We start from the raw sequence: 19,085 nt of genomic DNA, 5'->3' as shown, positions 1-19,085 counted from the left end.
CTATGAAGCGCCTTTGTTATTAAAAAAAAACTCCCCTAATATAATTTACCATAAAGAAGAACGCGTTATTGACGAAGACGTTGAGTGTTTGTGCTGTTGCACCACTGTCATTAGGAACGAAGAGCAGCTGTAATGGATTCAAGGTTTACCATCACTGCCAGCTCCAACCGAACATCCTGTACACACAAAGCACACGCAGGTTACACCCCCGCCTCAATTACCATTGCCGAAAGGCGAGCGCCACCGTGGTGAACATTCATTGCGAGTAGTTACATCGACCGCTTTATCCAAACCGGGACAGAAAATATACAAATAATATCACCCCGAGGGGGGGCAGTGGTTGACGAGAACCAGGAAAAACATTTGTTCGATAATTCTAGATTTGAAGATTTCGTGACTGCAAGGATTCATATTCTTAGTGTTTTTTCGGTAAAGTCACGTAGGTAAAAAAAAAATCAAAATTAATAAAAGTTAAATAAAAATAAAATAAAAATCACGACGTTTCGGAGGCAACACAAGCTTCCGTCTTCAGGTGGAACCGTCACAGCACGATATCTGTAATCAAGTAAGCAAGCGTGCTGTGACTGTTCCACCTGAAGACGGAAGCTTGTGTTGCCTCCGAAACGTGATTTTTTATTTAATTTTTATTTTACTTTTATTAATTTAGATTTTTTTACCTACGTGACTTTACCGAAAAACCTAAGAATATTTGTTCGATACATTAATCCCTGGCCATCACTACAACTAGCGGAAGAATGTCAGACGATTTGCCCGATGAACTTTACGAGCCTTCTTACCAAGCAGTTCGTGACAAATCTGGTTTGGCCACCACGAATCGGCGGCATCTCCCAGCCAGCCAACCGCCACGAACGCGCCCCATCTCGTCCCGATCGCGGTAGCCAAGCAAGGAGACTGAATACTACACCTTTTACTTTACCAGGTAAAGCCCATGAGTCATAGGAGCTATTTTACCAGGGGACATGCCCATACACAATAGCTCATCGCAGTTTGCCGATATCATCATCATCATGGGGATTTATAGTAGCAGCCAAATAAGCGCACGAGTCTCAATGTGGGGCAGGGCGGGGGGAGGGGGTCCGGAGGAAAATCCACGCGACTACGTGGAGAGAGAATACGTGGACTCAAATATACAACAGGCATCATCAGGGGCCGGGATCGAACCCACGACCTTCCTGCATGCGATCATCCTCGCAGTCCAAAACCAGTCTATAGCAGCGAGTTAGAAATGAAGGGATGCGGCGGCTAACGCAAGCGGTGGAGGTTTTGTCGTAGTGGAGTAGGGAAACGAGAATTCCTGCCCGACGCCCTGGCACTGCCTCGTCCCTACGAGCGGGGGAGGGGAGATGGAGACAGCAGACCCCTCGAGGTCCGCTCCCCACGCCGCCCGCTTTCACGGCTGTGCCACGGCGCTGAGAAATCTCACAAGTCTCGCCTCGTGTCTCCACCCGGACCTACGAGGCCCGAGGCGCCTGAACGTAGCGTTCATCCGCGGGCAGTCGGAGGGTGAGATGCGAGAGCTACGTTGATCCGTACGCTACCCACACACTTCGCAGTCCCAGTCGTTCCTTTATTAACTCGTGGGAAGATATACTCGGAAGCGCGTGGCTTGTATTCACTACCATCGCCACTAAACCAGACACACGCACCCTCTAATCACCAGCAGGCTGATTGTGAAGGGCGAGGGAGTGCACCTGGTGGTGATGACGTTATGGGCTTGTCCCCGTTGATTTTGTTTTATTTGTATGTGTTTGGGTGATTGTTTTACCTTTCTATCATGTTTTTTTTTATTGTTTATTGTTGTAACGTTCTTATCCGGCCCCTACTGGACGCCTGTGAAAAAGATCTTGATGGCTCACCGGATTCCTCCAGGACAAATACATATTCTGATTCAGATATTCTGATGATTCTGAACGTGTGATTGCACTTGCGCGGATGTGATGAGTGGGTTTACGTGAGTGTGAGTGAGCGCACCTGGTGGGTACGATGTGTGAGTGTGTGTGCATGTGGTGGGGGGTGATGAATTCCCAAATTATTGGCTTGAACCGTCCGCACCGCGCTAATTACTAACACTACTCAATTGTCATTGCGGCCCGAGAGACGACGCGTACCCTTCACAACGTGACGCCGGTAGGGACGAATTCATTTCGCTTCTTCACGAGGATTTTCAAAATCGTTTCGTAAATAAATTGTTGCAAATACTAAATAAGTAAAACATTAACATAAGTATTCTATGAAATATAAGTATTACCTGTCCGCTTAAAATTGGGTTCCACAATCGATTAGATGGATTTAAAATTATAATGATTTGATAACATGTAATTAAAGATCAGGACAAATGTAACGTAATGTTTGTATGTCTTTGTGCCGTGCTGGCCTCCATAGATCCTCGCTAACAGCACTTGCCCTAAAAGTCTATTACGGATATACGTGGAATCTTTGTCTTTGTATATATAAAATATATTAAATCAGATTAAATCCCCATGTGTTTTTTTAAATGAAACCAGATGCAATGAATGAGACTTATGGGGTTGTGACGAAGACATCTGATTTCAATGGCACCAGAATATCTTGGCGTCAGTGCCTGGTGATTCAACGCCCTGGATGCAAGGGTTAGTGGATCACGCAGAGATCTGTGTGAAACTCCCAAACACGCCGAGGTGTTGCGATGTGGCCAGGAGATGCAGTACAGCAGGTGGTTTCGTGAACCCATCTTTGCGGAACTTTGAGCGATTTCCCCTCATAGCCCGGGTGAGCTCCCGTGTCTGGTTTTCTCCCGGACGAAGAGCTGAAGCAACTCATCCAAAAAGAGTCTTGAGACACAGCAGTGCTCCTTTTCTGGGTAAATAAAGAGCATTAATTGAGTGGTGTACAGGGGCGGCCCCAGGCTCGCTGCTGCCAGCAACTGGCGCCCGAGGCGAACCACGCAACGGGCGAACCACCCCCAAACCCCAAGGGCAGATCTCGGCTGAGGTTTATGGTAAACTGGGAAACATTTGGCTCCTATTTTCCGTTTAATGTTTTTTTAAGCGTAATTATTTTTTTAAACAGAGGCATAATTATTCGGTTTGTTCGTCCTTCTCTCCAACGAATACAATCTCAGAAATGCTGAGAAATTAATTATAATTCATATTCCCTCTGTACGCGCATGGGAATTGACATATTGAAAGCTTCGTTATTTCATTTTTTCATTTGTGTTTTGAGTTCGCCGATACGGTTCAAGACTTTACGGTGGATAATGTAGCTGCCTCTTGAGTGGCTGGAGACGGCGGTTCGATGTGTTTTTATATAAACAAGCACCAAATTAATTGTACTCTCAGTCTGAACATGTCTGCCCGAACCGACTTATGTGACGCAATGTATTATTTCACATTGATTTATGATTGTGCGATATTTTCGATTTCTCATGCGACGTTGTTGCTTTTGCGCTGATTTCTATTTGCTGAATTGCTGTACTTCATTGTATTCGTTCTTTGCTTTTGACATTTCAGTAACCCAGATCACTCTTGCAAATGAAACCTCTCCTGGTCTCTTGAGTTCTCACCTGGGTGAGATTATTACACAACGCGATTTTGACGCACGTAGCGTGAGATTAAGGATATAAATCACATTAATCGATCAACCGTCACGGTCTCTATTACCTTAATTTTGTATATTAATACGATCATCATCCAGCAGTGGATTGGCCAAAGTCCAGTGACGCTTTCACTCGGACAGCGCCGCCACGTGGCCGCCACGTGAGTGGCACTGCCACGAAACCCAAGAAACGCACCGCACGGGAGGGGGGCGGGGCGTAACAGGGAGAGACGCGTCACGTGCTCGACATCTGTAGCCAATGAGCGCGAGAGACACTGCCGAGTTGGCGTTCGTCGCTGATTGGGGGAAGGGCGTGTGCACGTGGGCGCGCGTCTCGACCAACGAGAGCGACGTTTGGAAGTCCCCGCGTCACCGTCTTCTGCTCGCCGCCGGTAATGGCCGCGCCCACGGGGACACGGGAGCCAAGGGGAGCTAGAGATCAAGGGGATCAAGGGGAGCTAGGGATCAAGGGGACCTGGGGCTCAATGGGAACCAAGGGGATTCAGGGATCAAGGGGACCTAGAGATCAAGGGGAACCAAGGGGAGCTAGGGATCAAGGGGAGCTAGGGATCAAGAGGAGCTATGGATCAAGGGGACCTGGGGCTCAAGGGGAACCAAGGGGATTCAGGGAACCAAGGGTATTCAGGGATCCAGGGGAGCTAGGGATCAAGGGGACCTAGAGATCAAGGGGACCTGGGGCTCAAGGGGAACCAAGGGGATTCAGGGATCAAGGGGAACCAAGGGGACCTAGAGATCAAGGGGATTCAGGGATCAAGGGGAACCAAGGGGACCTGGTGCTCAAGGCGACCTGGGGCTCAAGGGGAGCTAGAGATCAAGGGGAACCAAGGAGACCTAGAGATCAAGGGGAACCAAGGGGATTCAGGGATCAAGAGGACCTAGGGATCAAGGGGACCTAGGGCTCAAGGGGAGCTAGGGATCAAGGGGACCTAGGGCTCAAGGGGAGCTAAGGATCAAGGGGACCTAGGGCTCAAGGGGAGCTAAGGATCAAGGGGACCTAGGGCTCAAGGGGAGCTAGGGATCAAGGGGATTCAGGGATCAAGGGGACCCAGGGATGAAGGGGATTAATCGGACTTGGGTACCAAGGGGACTCTGGGATCAAGGGGACCCAGGGGTTCAAGGGGACGCGGGAACCAAGCGGATCAATCGGATTTGGATACCAAGGGGAACAACCTATCGGACATAGGGTCTAAGAGGACACAGTCTTACGGGTTATAGGAACTACGAAATGGAGTCGGCAACCAAGGGGACCCAGACTTCGGAGACGGAGCTGCCTAAGACGCCCTCGAGGGTCCAGGGAGCAAGGGGATCAGTGTCTGGGGGGGGGGGGGGAGATGATCAAGCGATTGACCCCAGGTCTGTTGCGCAGACCCGAGTCCCCGTACTCGGTGGACAGAGCAACTATGGGGACCAAGGTAGCCCAGGAGCGCTAAGGGGACCCGACGCTCAAACGAGAATAGGCGCGAAGACCAAACAGGGGAAGTAGGGATCAAGGTGTCCCAGGTGCCAATGAGACCCGAGCCGATGCGTTCAGGGATTTAGAGGACTCGTCCAACATGAACCACAGTCTAGAGGGGCCTCATCGAGCACCGCTCAGCAGCCAGTCTGCTGAACTAGCGAAACGCGGTGAACCAAGACCACGACCCACTGCTACTGCTGCCGCTTGAGTCCCCTGGATGGGGCCTGGGGCTCTGGACCCCCGTGACCAATTGACCTCTACCCCCTTTCCGTGTTCCCCCCGCAGGTCTCAAGATCTCCTCTGTTCGCCATGTTCCCCTGCGCCAAGATCATGACTGCGTCTGCCCTGGTAAGTGGTGGTGGAGTGGAGGGAATTGGTGTTTGTGTGTGTGGAACAGTATTTAGCACTCCGCGTTTGTGCCGCTTAATACTTGTGTGTGTGTGTGGTTCTCAATGCTCATAATCATGGTTACGATTTGGTACTTTCCGTGGATTGTATAGCGCAGGGGTCGGCAACCTACGGCTCCGGAGCCGCATGCGGCTCTTTACGGGCTGCTTCTTGACGATGAGTATATGTACTCAGATGCATTGCGGCTCTTGAAATACTGAATTTTGTACCGAATTGGAAAGAAATAGGCTTTTCTTGTTATTTTGGTTGCCGACCCCTGGTATAAAGCGCATGGTTTAGTAGTGTTGGGTAATTGTGGGTAGTACTTGTTATTAGGATCCGTAGGAACTAATACTCATGCATGCAACTCGATAAGTGTGCACGTTACTTGTTCTTGTTTCTGTTTGCCCAATGTCATTAGTGGAGTTGATTTACTGGGGAAAAACCTCGCTAAGTTTCAAGACTCGGGTCCCCTTTGCTTCATGTTCATGCATGGTCCTCAATTCTTGGTATTTACTTACGGTACTTGGAGATGTGATGCAAGGGCACTTAAGCGGTGGATTGGTCATCAACGATGGAGAGATCTCCCCAAGCTGTCACCATCACTTGACGGTCTCGCGATGCAAAATTCCGTCGCTCCATCTCCGCCGTGTCGTTTCTTCCTCCCCTCGCAGGTCCGGAGCGGCGTTCGCCTCTCGCTGGCGCGGCCGCTCTCCGCGTACGCCCTGGGCCGCCCCGAGAGCCGTGCCCTCGTGGCTGCACCGTCCGCCACGGGGAAGGTGGAGACGGCGCGCCGCGACTTCCAGACTAGCGCCGTCTCTCGTGACATCGACACGGCCGCCAAGTTCATTGGCGCCGGCGCCGCCACGGTCGGCGTGGCTGGGTCGGGCGCGGGTATCGGCACGGTTTTCGGAAGCCTCATCATCGGCTATGCCAGGCAAGGAAGAGGGTGAACAGTGTGGGCTCGCATAATGCGCATGCATAATGTGCGTTGATTCATTAACCCCCCCCCTCACTTCGTGCAAGAAGAGCACACAAGTATTGTCATCACATCTACTATACCTCTTTTTAAGGAACGAAACAGGTGGACTTCTCCACAAATCTGGCTATCGCCTGATGAAGATAGTTGTAATTACTGCCGAAACGTCGTACTCAGATTGTAAACGTTGTGGCTTGACTGGACTAGTAACGAATTGGCATGTTCTGTTTACGTGACAAACCTTACTAGTTGGATGTGTCAGGTGGTGGCTGGTTTAACGACACATATATTTACGTGATCTAACCCAAAAAACCTGTATTATTGGGTGATATTGTTCATCTCCAGTGTAAATGAATATTCCTTCTGCCCTTGATTCTAAACAGAATTCTCAAGTGTAGTAAGTTGATAATCTCAGTCTCGTCATAATCAGAATATTTATTTCTGCCGGAGAAATCCGATGAGCTATAAAACTCGTTCGCAGATGTCCGCCAGTAGTTTAACAGATGGTCCACCAATGACTGCAATGTGAATGTCATCGTAACAGCGTGAAAGGGTAGGACAAATATCCTCGAGAGGGGTTCTCAAGTCCGCACTGTCACACACAAACTCCCTCTAGTGGCGGCCCTTCCACAAGAATTTGCATGCACACGCAATTGCAGGGCTGCACATTTTACCTGCACCATCATCATGCTGCTCATTGTTTATCTACACGTTCAGCTTTTACAACGTGTTTGTATAACCTCCCCCCCACCCCTAAGACACTAGGTAATCCAAATCGTAGGACTCTTATCGCATTTATCTGGTACCTTTGCACCAAAGTTTGGCAATCGATCATGTGATGGAGCGATATTGATCATGTGATGGAGCGATATCGATCATTTGATGGAGCTGATATCGATCATGTGATGGAGCGATATCGATCGCGTCTCTGTGCCAGGAACCCGTCTCTCAAGCAGCAGCTCTTCTCCTACGCCATCCTGGGCTTCGCGCTGTCCGAGGCCATGGGGCTCTTCTGCCTCATGGTGGCCTTCCTCATCCTCTTCGCCATGTGAAGACCCTGGGGCCCCACAACCCCGGTCCCCGTGCGACGTTCGTCATTGGTGCTCCCCTCACGGCTGCTGCGGGGGGGTCGTGACCTTTCGACAGTTCCAGGGGTCCTCGCGACTCCGATGTTTCGGGTCTTGGTTTCACCGCCCACAGCGCCGCTTGTGTAGTGATGTCCGTCGCCGTCGTGGGGGTGTGTCCAGCAGTTTGTAAGATATGCGCCTCCGTAAAGGTCCCACTAATAAAATACAATAAAAAAAATGTGCATTTGATACTGAGTGTGTCCTTGAAGTAAAGTGGAGGCATGTTGCGTGTCGTGGGTTTAATCACGATTGTCGACTGTGCGGCGCGTGTAGCATTTACGGAGGAGATGGAGTGATGAGATCGGCTCGTGTGCAGGAAATGTGGATTTCTGCATCGAAGACAAATGCCCATTAATAGATTTTGGCAAAGAGCAGAATGTAGCAGGATCCTCCTGTAAACAAGCCTTGAGACTCAGAATCGGAATATACTGCAGGAGAAATCCTTTGAGCTATAAAGCACTTTTTCACAGATGTCCAGGAGGTGCAGCTCAACGTTACCACGATACAAAAACATAATAGGAGTGCAAAGTATACGAAAGGTAAATACAAATATATACAAATAAAACGTTTTATCTTACCAGGTAAGGTCCATTACTCTGTAAGCTTTATCAGAAGCGACCTGACCACAAATGATAGCTCAACAAAGTGGATTATCGACCAGGCTTTTGTGGGTACATGACGACATTGCTGCTAATAGGGTTGGTTAAAGCAGCGTCGTGAGACTGATGGTGGAGCGGCAGCCAAAGGAGAACGCAGGCCCGTGAGGACATCGGCCACGGAGACGAGGGGTGAGATCGACCCACGTAGGCAGGAGCCACGTGGGTCATCCTGGGATGGAGAGGTGCCGACGGCTTGTGGATTCTTCATCCAGCAGTGGATCACAGGCTGCTGCTGATGAGTGTAATGTGCATTCTAAATGTGTGCACGCATTCCAAAGATAACTTCCATCGGCTTCTAAAATATCGCGCGCGTCTATTTAATCCGTGACTAATTGGCACGTACAGCTCGGTTCAATTAGGTGTATCTGCTGTATATTGAACTTCTTTGCACCGTACGTAGCCGACCGTGATAATCGAAGGTGTGGGGGAAGGACGAACAGCTTGTGATGTACGGCGAATGTGTTTGGAAACCCTTTGACCCAATGATCCGGCTTATCCTCTCTCCCGTTCGCAAGATCGTACAATAGGCGTGTGCCATTTTTGGAGGGAGTGGTGACAGGAGCGTTGAATCTCAACAGGTTTCGCACGGTTGGCTACGTACGGTGCGAAAGAAGTCCAATGTACATAGACTGGTCCGGGCTGTCAGGTGAGCGGAGTGACGCCTCTTCTATATGGCGGGCTGCCCCACTGGTTTGTGGTAAAGACAGCGATCGCAAATATGGGAAAGGTGTATTGTGGTTATTTTGTAGCAACACCAGTGTGGTGAAGTATGGTCAACCCCCATATGATCGAGCTGGTAGGAACGTTGGGTTGCTCGGTCAATGGCCAGGGTCAACGGCGGCGTGGTGTATTCCGCAACATATGGCGACTGTGAGGGCGGGCACAAGCCGGCGTGAGTAGGTTAAACGTTGAGTTTTATAAGGGCACCACGGGGTTACCAGCCCCTCCCCACCCAGCCCAACCCCTCCCACCCACCATCCAGCCCCACCCCTCCCCACCCAGCCCCACCCTCCCCACCCAGCCCCTCCCTCCACACCCAGCCCCTCTCTGCACGACGGACGGACGGACACAATAATCTCCTGTGGGCTGGTGTAACCAGGAGGTTCCTACCAGTAAAATACACGTCTACATTTTTGGCAATGGCTCGCTGCTGTCGGGGCAGCAACAAAAAGATAACATATATTGCGGTGGCGTTCGAAACGAAGCAAAAAAATTGTCATTGATCTGACCCAGACGTGACCTTAAGAAGGGCCACTGGCCGAAACGTCGCCGATTATACATACCAATATATGTAGTAATGTATATATATTTATTAATGTTAGGGGCCGTCCATAAATGACGTCACGAGATTTTGGACGATTTTTGACCCCCCCCCCCCCCTCGTCACACGGCGTCACAAAAAGTCAGACCCCCCTTAAATATGACGTCACAAAGCTCTGCCCCCCCCCCCCAAAAACCATATTTCCATTTTGAAAATAAAACATGCTTCAAGTCGCTTTAAACTATTGTCATTGTAGTGCGTATTTAATATGGCTCTGCACTCTGATGTTGTAGGAGTGTTGTTATAACAATTAGTATTGTTATAACAATTAGTATTGTTATAACAATACTATATTTATTTAAAGTTGCGCATTTTGATGTGACGTCACATTTCTCACCCCCCCTCCTCGTCACAAATGTCTGACCCCACCCCCCTCCCTAGGTGCGTGACGTCATTTATGGACGGCCCCTTAAGGCCAAACACACCGCGAGGTGCTGTTGTGTGCGTGTCCCAGCCAGGGCTGCGTGGAGCGCCACGTGGAGCCCGCGCTCGACAAACAAGGGGGCGGGAAGTCCACGCGGCTTTCGAGGGCGCGGACCAATGGGAGCAAGGGGGCGGATTCCCCCCCCCACCCCCCGCACCCCCCACAGCCCCCACAGCCCCTCCCCCCCTCCCCTCTCAGCCTCAATCCACGTCGACACCGGAGCAGCGCGGAGACTCAAACGTGGCCCGGGCCGGGAGTCGAACCTGGACCAGGGTCGGCATCAGGATGCGGACTAGGAACCAGGGTATGACCCGACCCGACTGACTGCCGGACAAGGCATCAACTGACCCACTCCGGATTTGACCTGACTTGAACCCGACCTGGACAGGACCAGAACTCGACCCTGACAAGCTTCAAGATGTGGACCAACCGTCGGGTATACGACTCGAACTGAGCTGTCACTGGACGGAGCAGGACTCGAATCCGATCCACATCTGGGGCTGGATATGATCCGACCTGAGCTGCCCCCGGACAGGATAAGAACTGATCCGCTACGGGTTTTGACCTGACCTGGACCAGACCTCGACCCGGACCTAGACCAGAGCAGGTCTGAACTAGCATTGACCTCATCAGGACTGGCTGGACCTGGGCAGGAGATATTATCCGACTGGATAAAAAAAAAACGACCCGGACCAGTATCCGACTCAGGATCGGCTCAGAATCGGAACCGGTCCAGACGAGTCATGTGCTGGACTCGATCCGAGGAGCCAGGGACTCAACTCGGACCGAACCCAGTTTGTCAACCAGTACAGGTCCCGTGCGTGACACGAGCCAGGATCAAAGCTGACCCGGACCCAGCCTCGCTTGACCCGACCCAGACGAGAACTGGTGGGCTGCCCTTTGCTGACAGATCCCTCTTTGGACCATACCCAAACAGGGACGTGACCGTACCCTGACCAAACTAACACCGGACCGAAACTGTGCCGACCCGAGAGCTGTTCGACCGGGCGATCTTACCCGACACGACCCCGTCCGTTTCTCGCACCTGGATTTTTATTTAGCACGTGTGCCGCGTCCCCGTGGCTCCGTGTACCTGCGCAGGGGCGGGACATGCCTCTCACCTGTCCAGTGGGAAGGGGCTGGTGGTGGGGGGGGGGCATGGTCCTCATCTGCTCCTGGAAGTGGGTGTAAACCCATGGGCTCGCAGCTGCTCGGCGCGCCGGTTATAAGGCGCGTGGAGGAGCCGTGCCCGCACTCAGGTGAGAGGGTGGCCTACCCAGGTAAGTGTGGGTGCCCAGGTAAGCCGTGTCACGCCCAGGCGAACTACATCACCCAACTGAGTTATATCTCGCGCGAGCCACCCCATTTCTCGGATTATAGGACGCACTTTTTTACCCTAATGTTTAAAAGCAACAGTTGTGTGTGTGCTTCTTATAATCCGGTAGGTTTGTATGTATGTTGAACTTCTTTCGCACCGTACGTAGCCGACCGTGCTAATCGGAGGTGCGTTGTATGCGCGCGTGTGAGAATCCAGAAAGATGTAACTGCATTAACAACCGGGTCCGCACGCTTGGCGCGCGTCTTATTTTTTTGCCGAAGCGTCTTTACAATCGGGGAGAATGCGGTACATCAGGTGAGCTGTGCCCCCCCCCCCCTGGACACTGGCGCTCAGGGCGAGGTTCTGTCATTCGCTCCGGACTCTTCTCGTTGCTTGCAGTCAGTGCATGACAGAACTTGACCCTGGCTGCCCCGAGCATGGCTTCTTACATCACAATCATCTTCATCGCCATCGGCGACGGTCGTCATCTATCCGCTGCTGGATGAAGGCCTCTCTCCCCCAAGCCGACGCGGCGACGATCCACCCCCCTCCTGGCACCACCGTGCACGCGAGTCCGATTTTCATCGCTCCGTCTCCGCGAATGATTGTTCTCTCGGCGTGTGTGTGTGCGCACGCGCGTCTTTCCTCCTTTGACTGCCACTCCGTAGCTGGTATCGACCGTGCGCTTTAATCCACGAATTGCAAACGACAATAATGATGTTGGTCCTTTGTTTATCCAGGAAAATCGTCACGGAATCTCAAGACTTGTTTGCAGGAGGTCCTGCTACATTGGGATGTTCGGCCAAATCCACTGGCTGCATGTTTGGGAGGAAACCGGAGAGCCGAGAGAAAACCCAGGACCTGTGCTGCACAGACGGATTTAGGAATCCATTGTTTCTGCGCTGCCATCTGGCCACCTCGCAAGCTAAGCGGGCGTTGAGACTGTAATCCTCCTTAGATATCGATCAGTATGTCAATTCGTGTTTATGATGCAGTTAATGAGAGAAGAAAAGCATATATTATGTAATAAAAATTAAATAGTGCAGTCGGTTCTCCCACAATTGTAAGCCCACTGTTGCGCCAATCCTAACCAACTCAACTAATTGGCACACACCCCAGTAAACATAACAACCGGACCCTGACCCGTCGATGTGAACATTTGAAGGTCTTTTGTCGTGCAAGTTAGCATCTCAGCATATTTCGATTTAAAGCTTTCGTGACTGCAGGGATTCATCTTCTTGGTTCTTTCGGTAAAGTCACGTAGAAGGGAAGTAATAAAATAATAAAAATGTTTTATTTTTATTATTTATGTTTTATTTTTACTTATTTTATTACTTCCCTTCTACGTGACTTTACCGAAAGAACCAAGAAGAAGACATCTCACCGTACTTCACCACGCTGGCCAGAGACGCGCTATCTCGTGATCTTTTATGCCAAACACATCACGTGGTATAACGCCACCACGACTCGCCGCCGGAATTGGGGATTCCTTCAACTCGGCGGACCTTCCGTGGATCTCTGCTGCGCTCTCCCCGCGTCTCGCTGGCTTCTTGCATGGCCTCTCGCACATGCGCGCGACCCTCCTACCCCTGCTCATCAAGGAGATACAGGGCACCTGTGTTGAATCAAGGGGGTACAGGACCCCCCCTCCCCCCCAATGATCGTGGAAGTGGTTCGCGATGTATGTACTCTTATTACCGAAGGGTTACAAGACAACCGACGTCGGGCAAGGCGATACAGGGCACATGGTGACGGTGGTTTGTGTGGGTCGAGCGGGATACCGAGATACCTGTGTTGATTCAAGGGGGTACGAGATACCTCTGGTTATAGGGACACAGCATACTTGTGTGAACCAAGGGAGGTATGGGAAACCTGATAATATGGGTATGGGACCCCCTATGCTGGTCAAGGGAGTATGGGACACCTCTACTAACCAAGGGGATACGGCGCCACGTGCACTCTTCAAGGGGGTACATGACACCTATATTAGCCGTGTGGGTACAGGACACCTGGCCATCGGGGTACACGTGTACCTGTACTCGGCAAGGGGATACGGAGACATCCATACTGGTGATTCATGTTCTGCCAAAGTGGTACAGGACACATAACCCCACCGTGTCTGTGAGCCCTGCAAGAGGGCTCTGCGTCTTAGGGGGTCCAAGGTATTCGCCTCTGGTTCTATCTGAAGGCTTTGGGTAATTCCCACTGAACTATGGGGTCCAATTTGCATCCCTGCCCTGCGTGTGTACGATAGGTCGCATGCAAATAGCTGAAACGTTGGCGGATTAAATTTGCTTGAGTGTGTCATGAACACACAAGCGAAGCGTTGCACGGTGGTTATTTAAATTGTTTTATAATTCAGGATTAAACGGTGCGGATTAAAGTGGCAAAAATCTACAATTATCTTCCATATTGTGTATCGTTGTGTGTGCGTGTGCATTATGGGGAGCGGTGGTGCAGTGGTTAGTACACTGCGCTACGAACCCGGCCACCAGAGTTCGATTCCCGCTCAGGACCGACACCAGTGACGATTATCTGAACTAATCCCGGGCCTCCCCTAGGTCGACTCAGCCTCAAATGAGTACTTGGTGCGGTATTTCTAGAGTCGTGTACAATTCACCGTATGTCATGCGTTCACGTTGACGATCCCTGTTGACACTGGAGGTGGCGATTTTCACGGCAGTGTGAATATTAAGAAAACACGTCATCTCTCCTTGAAAGGTGACCACACTTCCGGTTAGCACACACGGTTGGTGGCTATGTACAGTGCGAAAGAAGTTCAACATACATACATACAGATGCTGTGCAGAGATGATGAGATTATGATTGTTCCAGGGACAATCAGCTATTCACATAGGTGGAAGAGAAAGTGCTTGAGCCTGGATTTGAACGAGGGCAGGGAGAGCTCCTATCCAGACTACGGGGGAAGAAGCAGCGAGGAATGAGAGACCTCTCGCTGAGAGAAGGTTGAGTGGGGGCTTCGACAGAATGCCTTGGTTGTTGGAACGGAGAGTGCGTGGAGGGGAGTAGGGTGAGATCAGAGGGGAGTGGTAGGAGAGTGTGTGGAGGGGAATAGAGTGAGATGAGAGAGGTAGGGGAGTGGAGTGAGATGAGAGGAGAGAGGTAGGAGAGTGCGTGGAGGGGAGTAGAGTGAGATGAGAGGTGGGAGAGTGCGTGGAAGGGAGTGGAGTGAGATGAGAGGGGATAGGCAGGAGAGTGCGTGGAGGGAGTGGAGTGAGATGAGAGAGGTAGGAGAGTGCGTGGAGTAGAGTGAGATGAGAGGGGAGAGGTAGGAGATTGCGTGGAGGGGAGTGGAGTGAGATGAGAGAGATAGGAGAGTGCGTGGAGGGGAGTAGAGTGAGATGAGAGTAGAGAGGTAGGAGATTGAGGGGAGTAGAGTGAGATGAGAGGTAGGGGAGTGGAGTGAGATGTGGAACGTCGCCAACACACGTGTGCAAGGGGCCTTGTGAACAACTGTTGAACAACCCAAGCACCATCAACACACCCCTCCACTTGGAGGTCATTGCCATCTCAGGGCCTCTGTTGTTTGCACGCACGTCAATTGCACCTGTCAGGTGCCCAGGTGTGTTCTTTCTCATCGAGTCCCTTTAGCCCCCCATTATCGGTTACTAATTAACATCAAACCGACCCTGGCTGGAGGGGGGGGGGGTCTCGATACGCGATTGTGAACAACGGAAGCCACTCCACGTGTTGTTGTTGCAGGAGAATTGTCCTTTCCATTCGTAATATTTAGGCGAAAACGTGGCGATGTCTCTGCCACGGACAACGGGGAGAGGGCACGCCATCAGAGGTGGTGAAGATTTTTTTTTTTCAGGAAGGTGGCCGAGTGACTCCGAGGTCAGAGCACTGAGCTTTGCACCGCTGGGATCCTGGGTTTTGGATCCACGACGCTTCCCGTGTGCAGAGGGTTGATGGTTTCATACGGGTCTCCAGTGACAGCAAATAGGAACCCATTGAATTTCACACTTAGATAGAGAGCCACTGACTCACACAGAGACCCACATCACGTTGCGGTGAAACTTGGTTTTCAAGTGTAGTGACTTTATGTTGTCTGCCCGGTCACCAATTACTGGCTAAATTCCAGCTCTGAGAATGAAACATCTGTGTTGCTGGCTTGCGACGACCATCACTCGCTTTAGCAGGGCGGGTTGGAAAGTGCTGAACCCTACGATGTGGGCCAGAGGTCACCAGAGGTCACCAGAGGTCACGAGATCTCAAGATACCTCTGAGATCCGTGCCGTCGAGAGGGGAAGCCACGAAGGCCCCAAGGAGCAGGGTTTGTCATTCAAAGTGAAGAACGCGAACAATATAAAAAGCTTGCAAAAGAAGCGTGCAGAGGTTGAACGTTTTGAATGACACGGGCGTCGCACTATCGATAGAAAACGGGCTTGAGCAGGCCACGTGGCCAGAAGCCATCACAACCCGCGGTCGAGACTAATGCAGGGCACGGTGGCATCGTCTCGAGTCCAGGTGATTGGCTGATTACTACATCGCAGGATCAAGGGACGGTGACAGCTCAACGAGGCTTTCATCCAGCAGCGGATTGAATACCCCACGGCAAGGGGGATCGTCACGACTTGATTCATCTCCTTGCGTGTGGCTGTGCAGGCGCGCGCGTGTACGTTGGACTCTGTTATTGTTTCGGTCGTATCCAACCTCGTTCCAGCGCCACCGTTTCGATCGCTGCCCCGAAAAAGTGTTGCCTACAATACCTGCATACTTGTGTACGGTGGCAACAGCATACCTGTCAACCCCTTATCAGTGCCCTACCTTATTAAAGACCAATTCAGACCTTATTGGTCATCCCGTGCCCATTATAAATCTCAACGTTCATCTGACAAAGTCCCATCACAAGAAAGAAACACAAAGTCACAAATTATGGGGGTTTTTTTTGCCCCTATTCAAGTTTAAGTTCATTTATTAGGTATAGCCCTGTGAGCCATTCGGCTCTTGAATCGGGTGCAACCGCAACAAACAAAAACAAGAAAACATCTTAAAGTGACTATGTGCAAACAGAAAATCCAAGAAAAGACAGCAGAATATTGCAGAAAAAGCACCGTACACCAACACTGTGTGCAAAAATCCCAGTGGGATGCAAGTCAAACAACAACAACCACAAGACAACTTAGATTAAGTCCATTGAAACGGTCGTAGGCCGTATAGACCTCAAAACTCAATCCCCCTGCATAAAGAATACGGGGTAAGCCGCGCGGGTTGACAAATGTGGAACAATTCCCCATTGCACACGTGGTTAGCGAATAACGCGGGAGTCAACGTCGTCTGATAACCGCGCTGCAACCCTGAACACGTGGTGTGAACACGTGGTGCGACACGGTTCATCAGTGTCACTCGATCCGTCCACGACCCGAATGGTGTTTTCCTTCCAATGCCTTTCTTTGGCAACTCAGACTTTTCAATGTTAATGATTTTTTTTTTGGCTGTAACTTTCTCGATGTATATTTGACCAAGCTTCCTTCGCGGGTAAATTCTTGTGTAACGGCTTGAGGCTGAATGTTTCTTGTCCGCGACAACAAATAAAATTAATCCGCCCGATTGATTCAGGCCTCATCTTTGCCGACAGTTTCGCTCTACGCGCGCATCATTCCATGTGTCTGGGCGCAACTTTCATTCCGCGTTTGTTCCATTTTCTTCCTCCAAGTTTGTGCACCGCGTCGTCTTGGTGAATACACAATGCTTTTGAGATCAATGAACACTTTATTTAGTATTTTGCTTTTCATTGCGAAGCTCAGTTTTCCTAAAAGCACTCTGTGTTTCCACTGATGTTTTTTATTCGAGTCCGCTTTCAAAAGATATCCTTTTAAAACCCAATATTTTTAAGTTAATTTGAAATTCGTGGTATACTTCTCCGTGACAGCCACAGCCTTAGCCGTGTATCTGCCAGAGCTCTTTGGTTTGTGTGTCCCTATTCTTAGGTTATTTCGGTAAAGTCACGTAGGTAAAAACTTAAAATTGAAATTGTGTGTACCTGTATTTAACCCCCATGAAGGCCACTTCGCCTACGACCAGGGTTGCCAACCTTCCCGGATTGGGCAGGGGAACTTCTCTCCCGGAATTTACATTGATCTCCCCGTAACTTTTTGAATGGAAACCCACAGATTTTTAAAGGATACTTAAATAAAAAAGTTATCTAATACACAATTAGTGCAATAAGTTAATTTTAATCAATGCCACTTCTTAAATCTGCACACAATATGCTGGCTTGATGCGTGAACTTCTTTCGCACCGTATGTACCGTTTGAACAGTACAATTAATGATGTTAAGTCATGTTCGGAAAATGCATCTCCCAGAAACAAGTGCTTCAGTCAGAGTTATCTGACAAAAGCACCCAGAAAGCGCCCGATGCCGTTCGATGCGAGAATCGAAGCGGGGTCTTTTGAGTTTGGGATCGCGCTCCGATGATGCGCGATCAAGTTCATGTATTAGGTATAGTCCTGTGAGCCATTCGGCTCTTGAATCGGGTGCAACCGCAACAAACAGAAAACAAAAACATGAACAAAAAACATCTTAAAGTGAATGTGACTAAGTGCAAACAGAAAATCCAAGAAAAGACAGCAAAATATTGCAGAAAAAAACACCGTACACCAACGCTGTGTGCAAAAATCCTAGTGGGATGCAAGTCAAACAACAACCACAAGACAACTTAGATTAAGGCCATCAGTCTAACTCTGTACTACAACAAACATAGCTAAACCAATACACTTTTCGAAATCACCAAAATAAAGCCATGAAAGCAATGAAAAATCAATCATAGGAACTGTGATGGAATTTTCACAATAAATGGCATAAACAACATGTACTACCAAAACCATCACCAGAGGTGGAATGGGGCTGCTTCGGGCGGGGAGTTTGCGCAGTTCAGCAGAACGAGGCCATTGTGTGCTCTGCTGCTGTTGACTCCCTGCCTTCACTCGCCAGCGACAAACGTGAAGTACAACTGCCAACACAGGCGTCAACAATTATGTGGCCTTAAAACGTTCTGGACAATATAGTCAATATGAAGGGGCAATGTGCATTACCATACACGTCGCGTTTGATACACTTTTTAAGGCAGTGTTATTAATGTTATTGGTTCTTTCGGTAAAGTCACGTAGAATGGAACTAATACAATTATATAAATATTAAATAATACAAATTATCGCGACGTTTCGACTGCAACACAAGCAATCATCATCAGGTGTGAAATCCACAGCAAGAATATATTCTTGCTGTGGATTTCACAGAAATTTTTGATTGCTTGTGTTGCAGTCGAAACGTGAGAATTGTAATTGTTTTATATTATTTCAAATCTACGTGACTTTACCGAAAGAACCAAGAATATGAATCCTTGCAGTCACGAAAGCTTTAAATCAAAAGTGTTATTAATGTTCACTTAAACACCGGGGTCCCACAAACAGAGGTCCTCACCCAGCAGTGGATCGACCACGGCTGACGAGGAAGCCACTTGGCACCACCACGTGCTCGCGAGCAGACATTCGACCCACGTGGCACGCCGCCGCGTGACCCCTGACCCTAGTGACCCCCCCCCCTCTCTCCGACAAGATGCACACCCACCACAGCGACAACCAATCAGCTGCGCTGTGTGAATCCACCACGTGATCGCTCGCAAACCAATCGCGCGCGACAAGGGGCCGGCGGGGGGGGGGGGCTGTTGGGCGTGGCGGGCCTGCGACTCCTCTGACATACCAGCGCACGTCATCGCCAAGCGGCAACAGATTTTTTATAAAGGACCGTCCATCTTGGTAAGGGGGTAAATTAA

General features: G+C 50.1%; 1 protein-coding gene across 1 annotated transcript; it reads left to right on the top strand.

The window, feature by feature from the left end:
• The first annotated feature begins 3,920 nt into the window (after nt 1-3,920).
• Nucleotides 3,921-7,753, top strand: LOC133357146 (ATP synthase F(0) complex subunit C3, mitochondrial-like). Its single transcript, XM_061574952.1, has 4 exons — nt 3,921-3,986; nt 5,357-5,419; nt 6,133-6,395; nt 7,375-7,753. The coding sequence occupies exons 2-4, from the start codon at nt 5,381-5,383 to the stop codon at nt 7,487-7,489; spliced, it is 417 nt and encodes a 138-aa protein (XP_061430936.1). The 5' UTR covers nt 3,921-3,986; nt 5,357-5,380; the 3' UTR covers nt 7,490-7,753.
• Nucleotides 7,754-19,085: the final 11,332 nt, after the last annotated feature.

This window comes from Lethenteron reissneri, chromosome 7 (assembly GCF_015708825.2).
Source record: "Lethenteron reissneri isolate LAM-NWPU_2019-01 chromosome 7, ASM1570882v1, whole genome shotgun sequence".
NCBI classification, from domain to species: Eukaryota; Metazoa; Chordata; class Hyperoartia; order Petromyzontiformes; family Petromyzontidae; genus Lethenteron; species Lethenteron reissneri.
This window is presented reverse-complemented; position numbering and strand designations above follow the sequence as displayed.

What these genes read in the sequence shown, in the direction of transcription:
- LOC133357146 (XM_061574952.1), top strand. Translation starts at nt 5,381, where the DNA reads ATGTTCCCCTGCGCCAAGATCATGACTGCGTCTGCCCTG. An exon ending in TCATGACTGCGTCTGCCCTG is followed by an intron (nt 5,420 to 6,132) that starts GTAAGTGGTGGT and finishes CTCCCCTCGCAG; the next exon opens with GTCCGGAGCGGCGTTCGCCT. An exon ending in CTCATCATCGGCTATGCCAG is followed by an intron (nt 6,396 to 7,374) that starts GCAAGGAAGAGG and finishes TCTCTGTGCCAG; the next exon opens with GAACCCGTCTCTCAAGCAGC.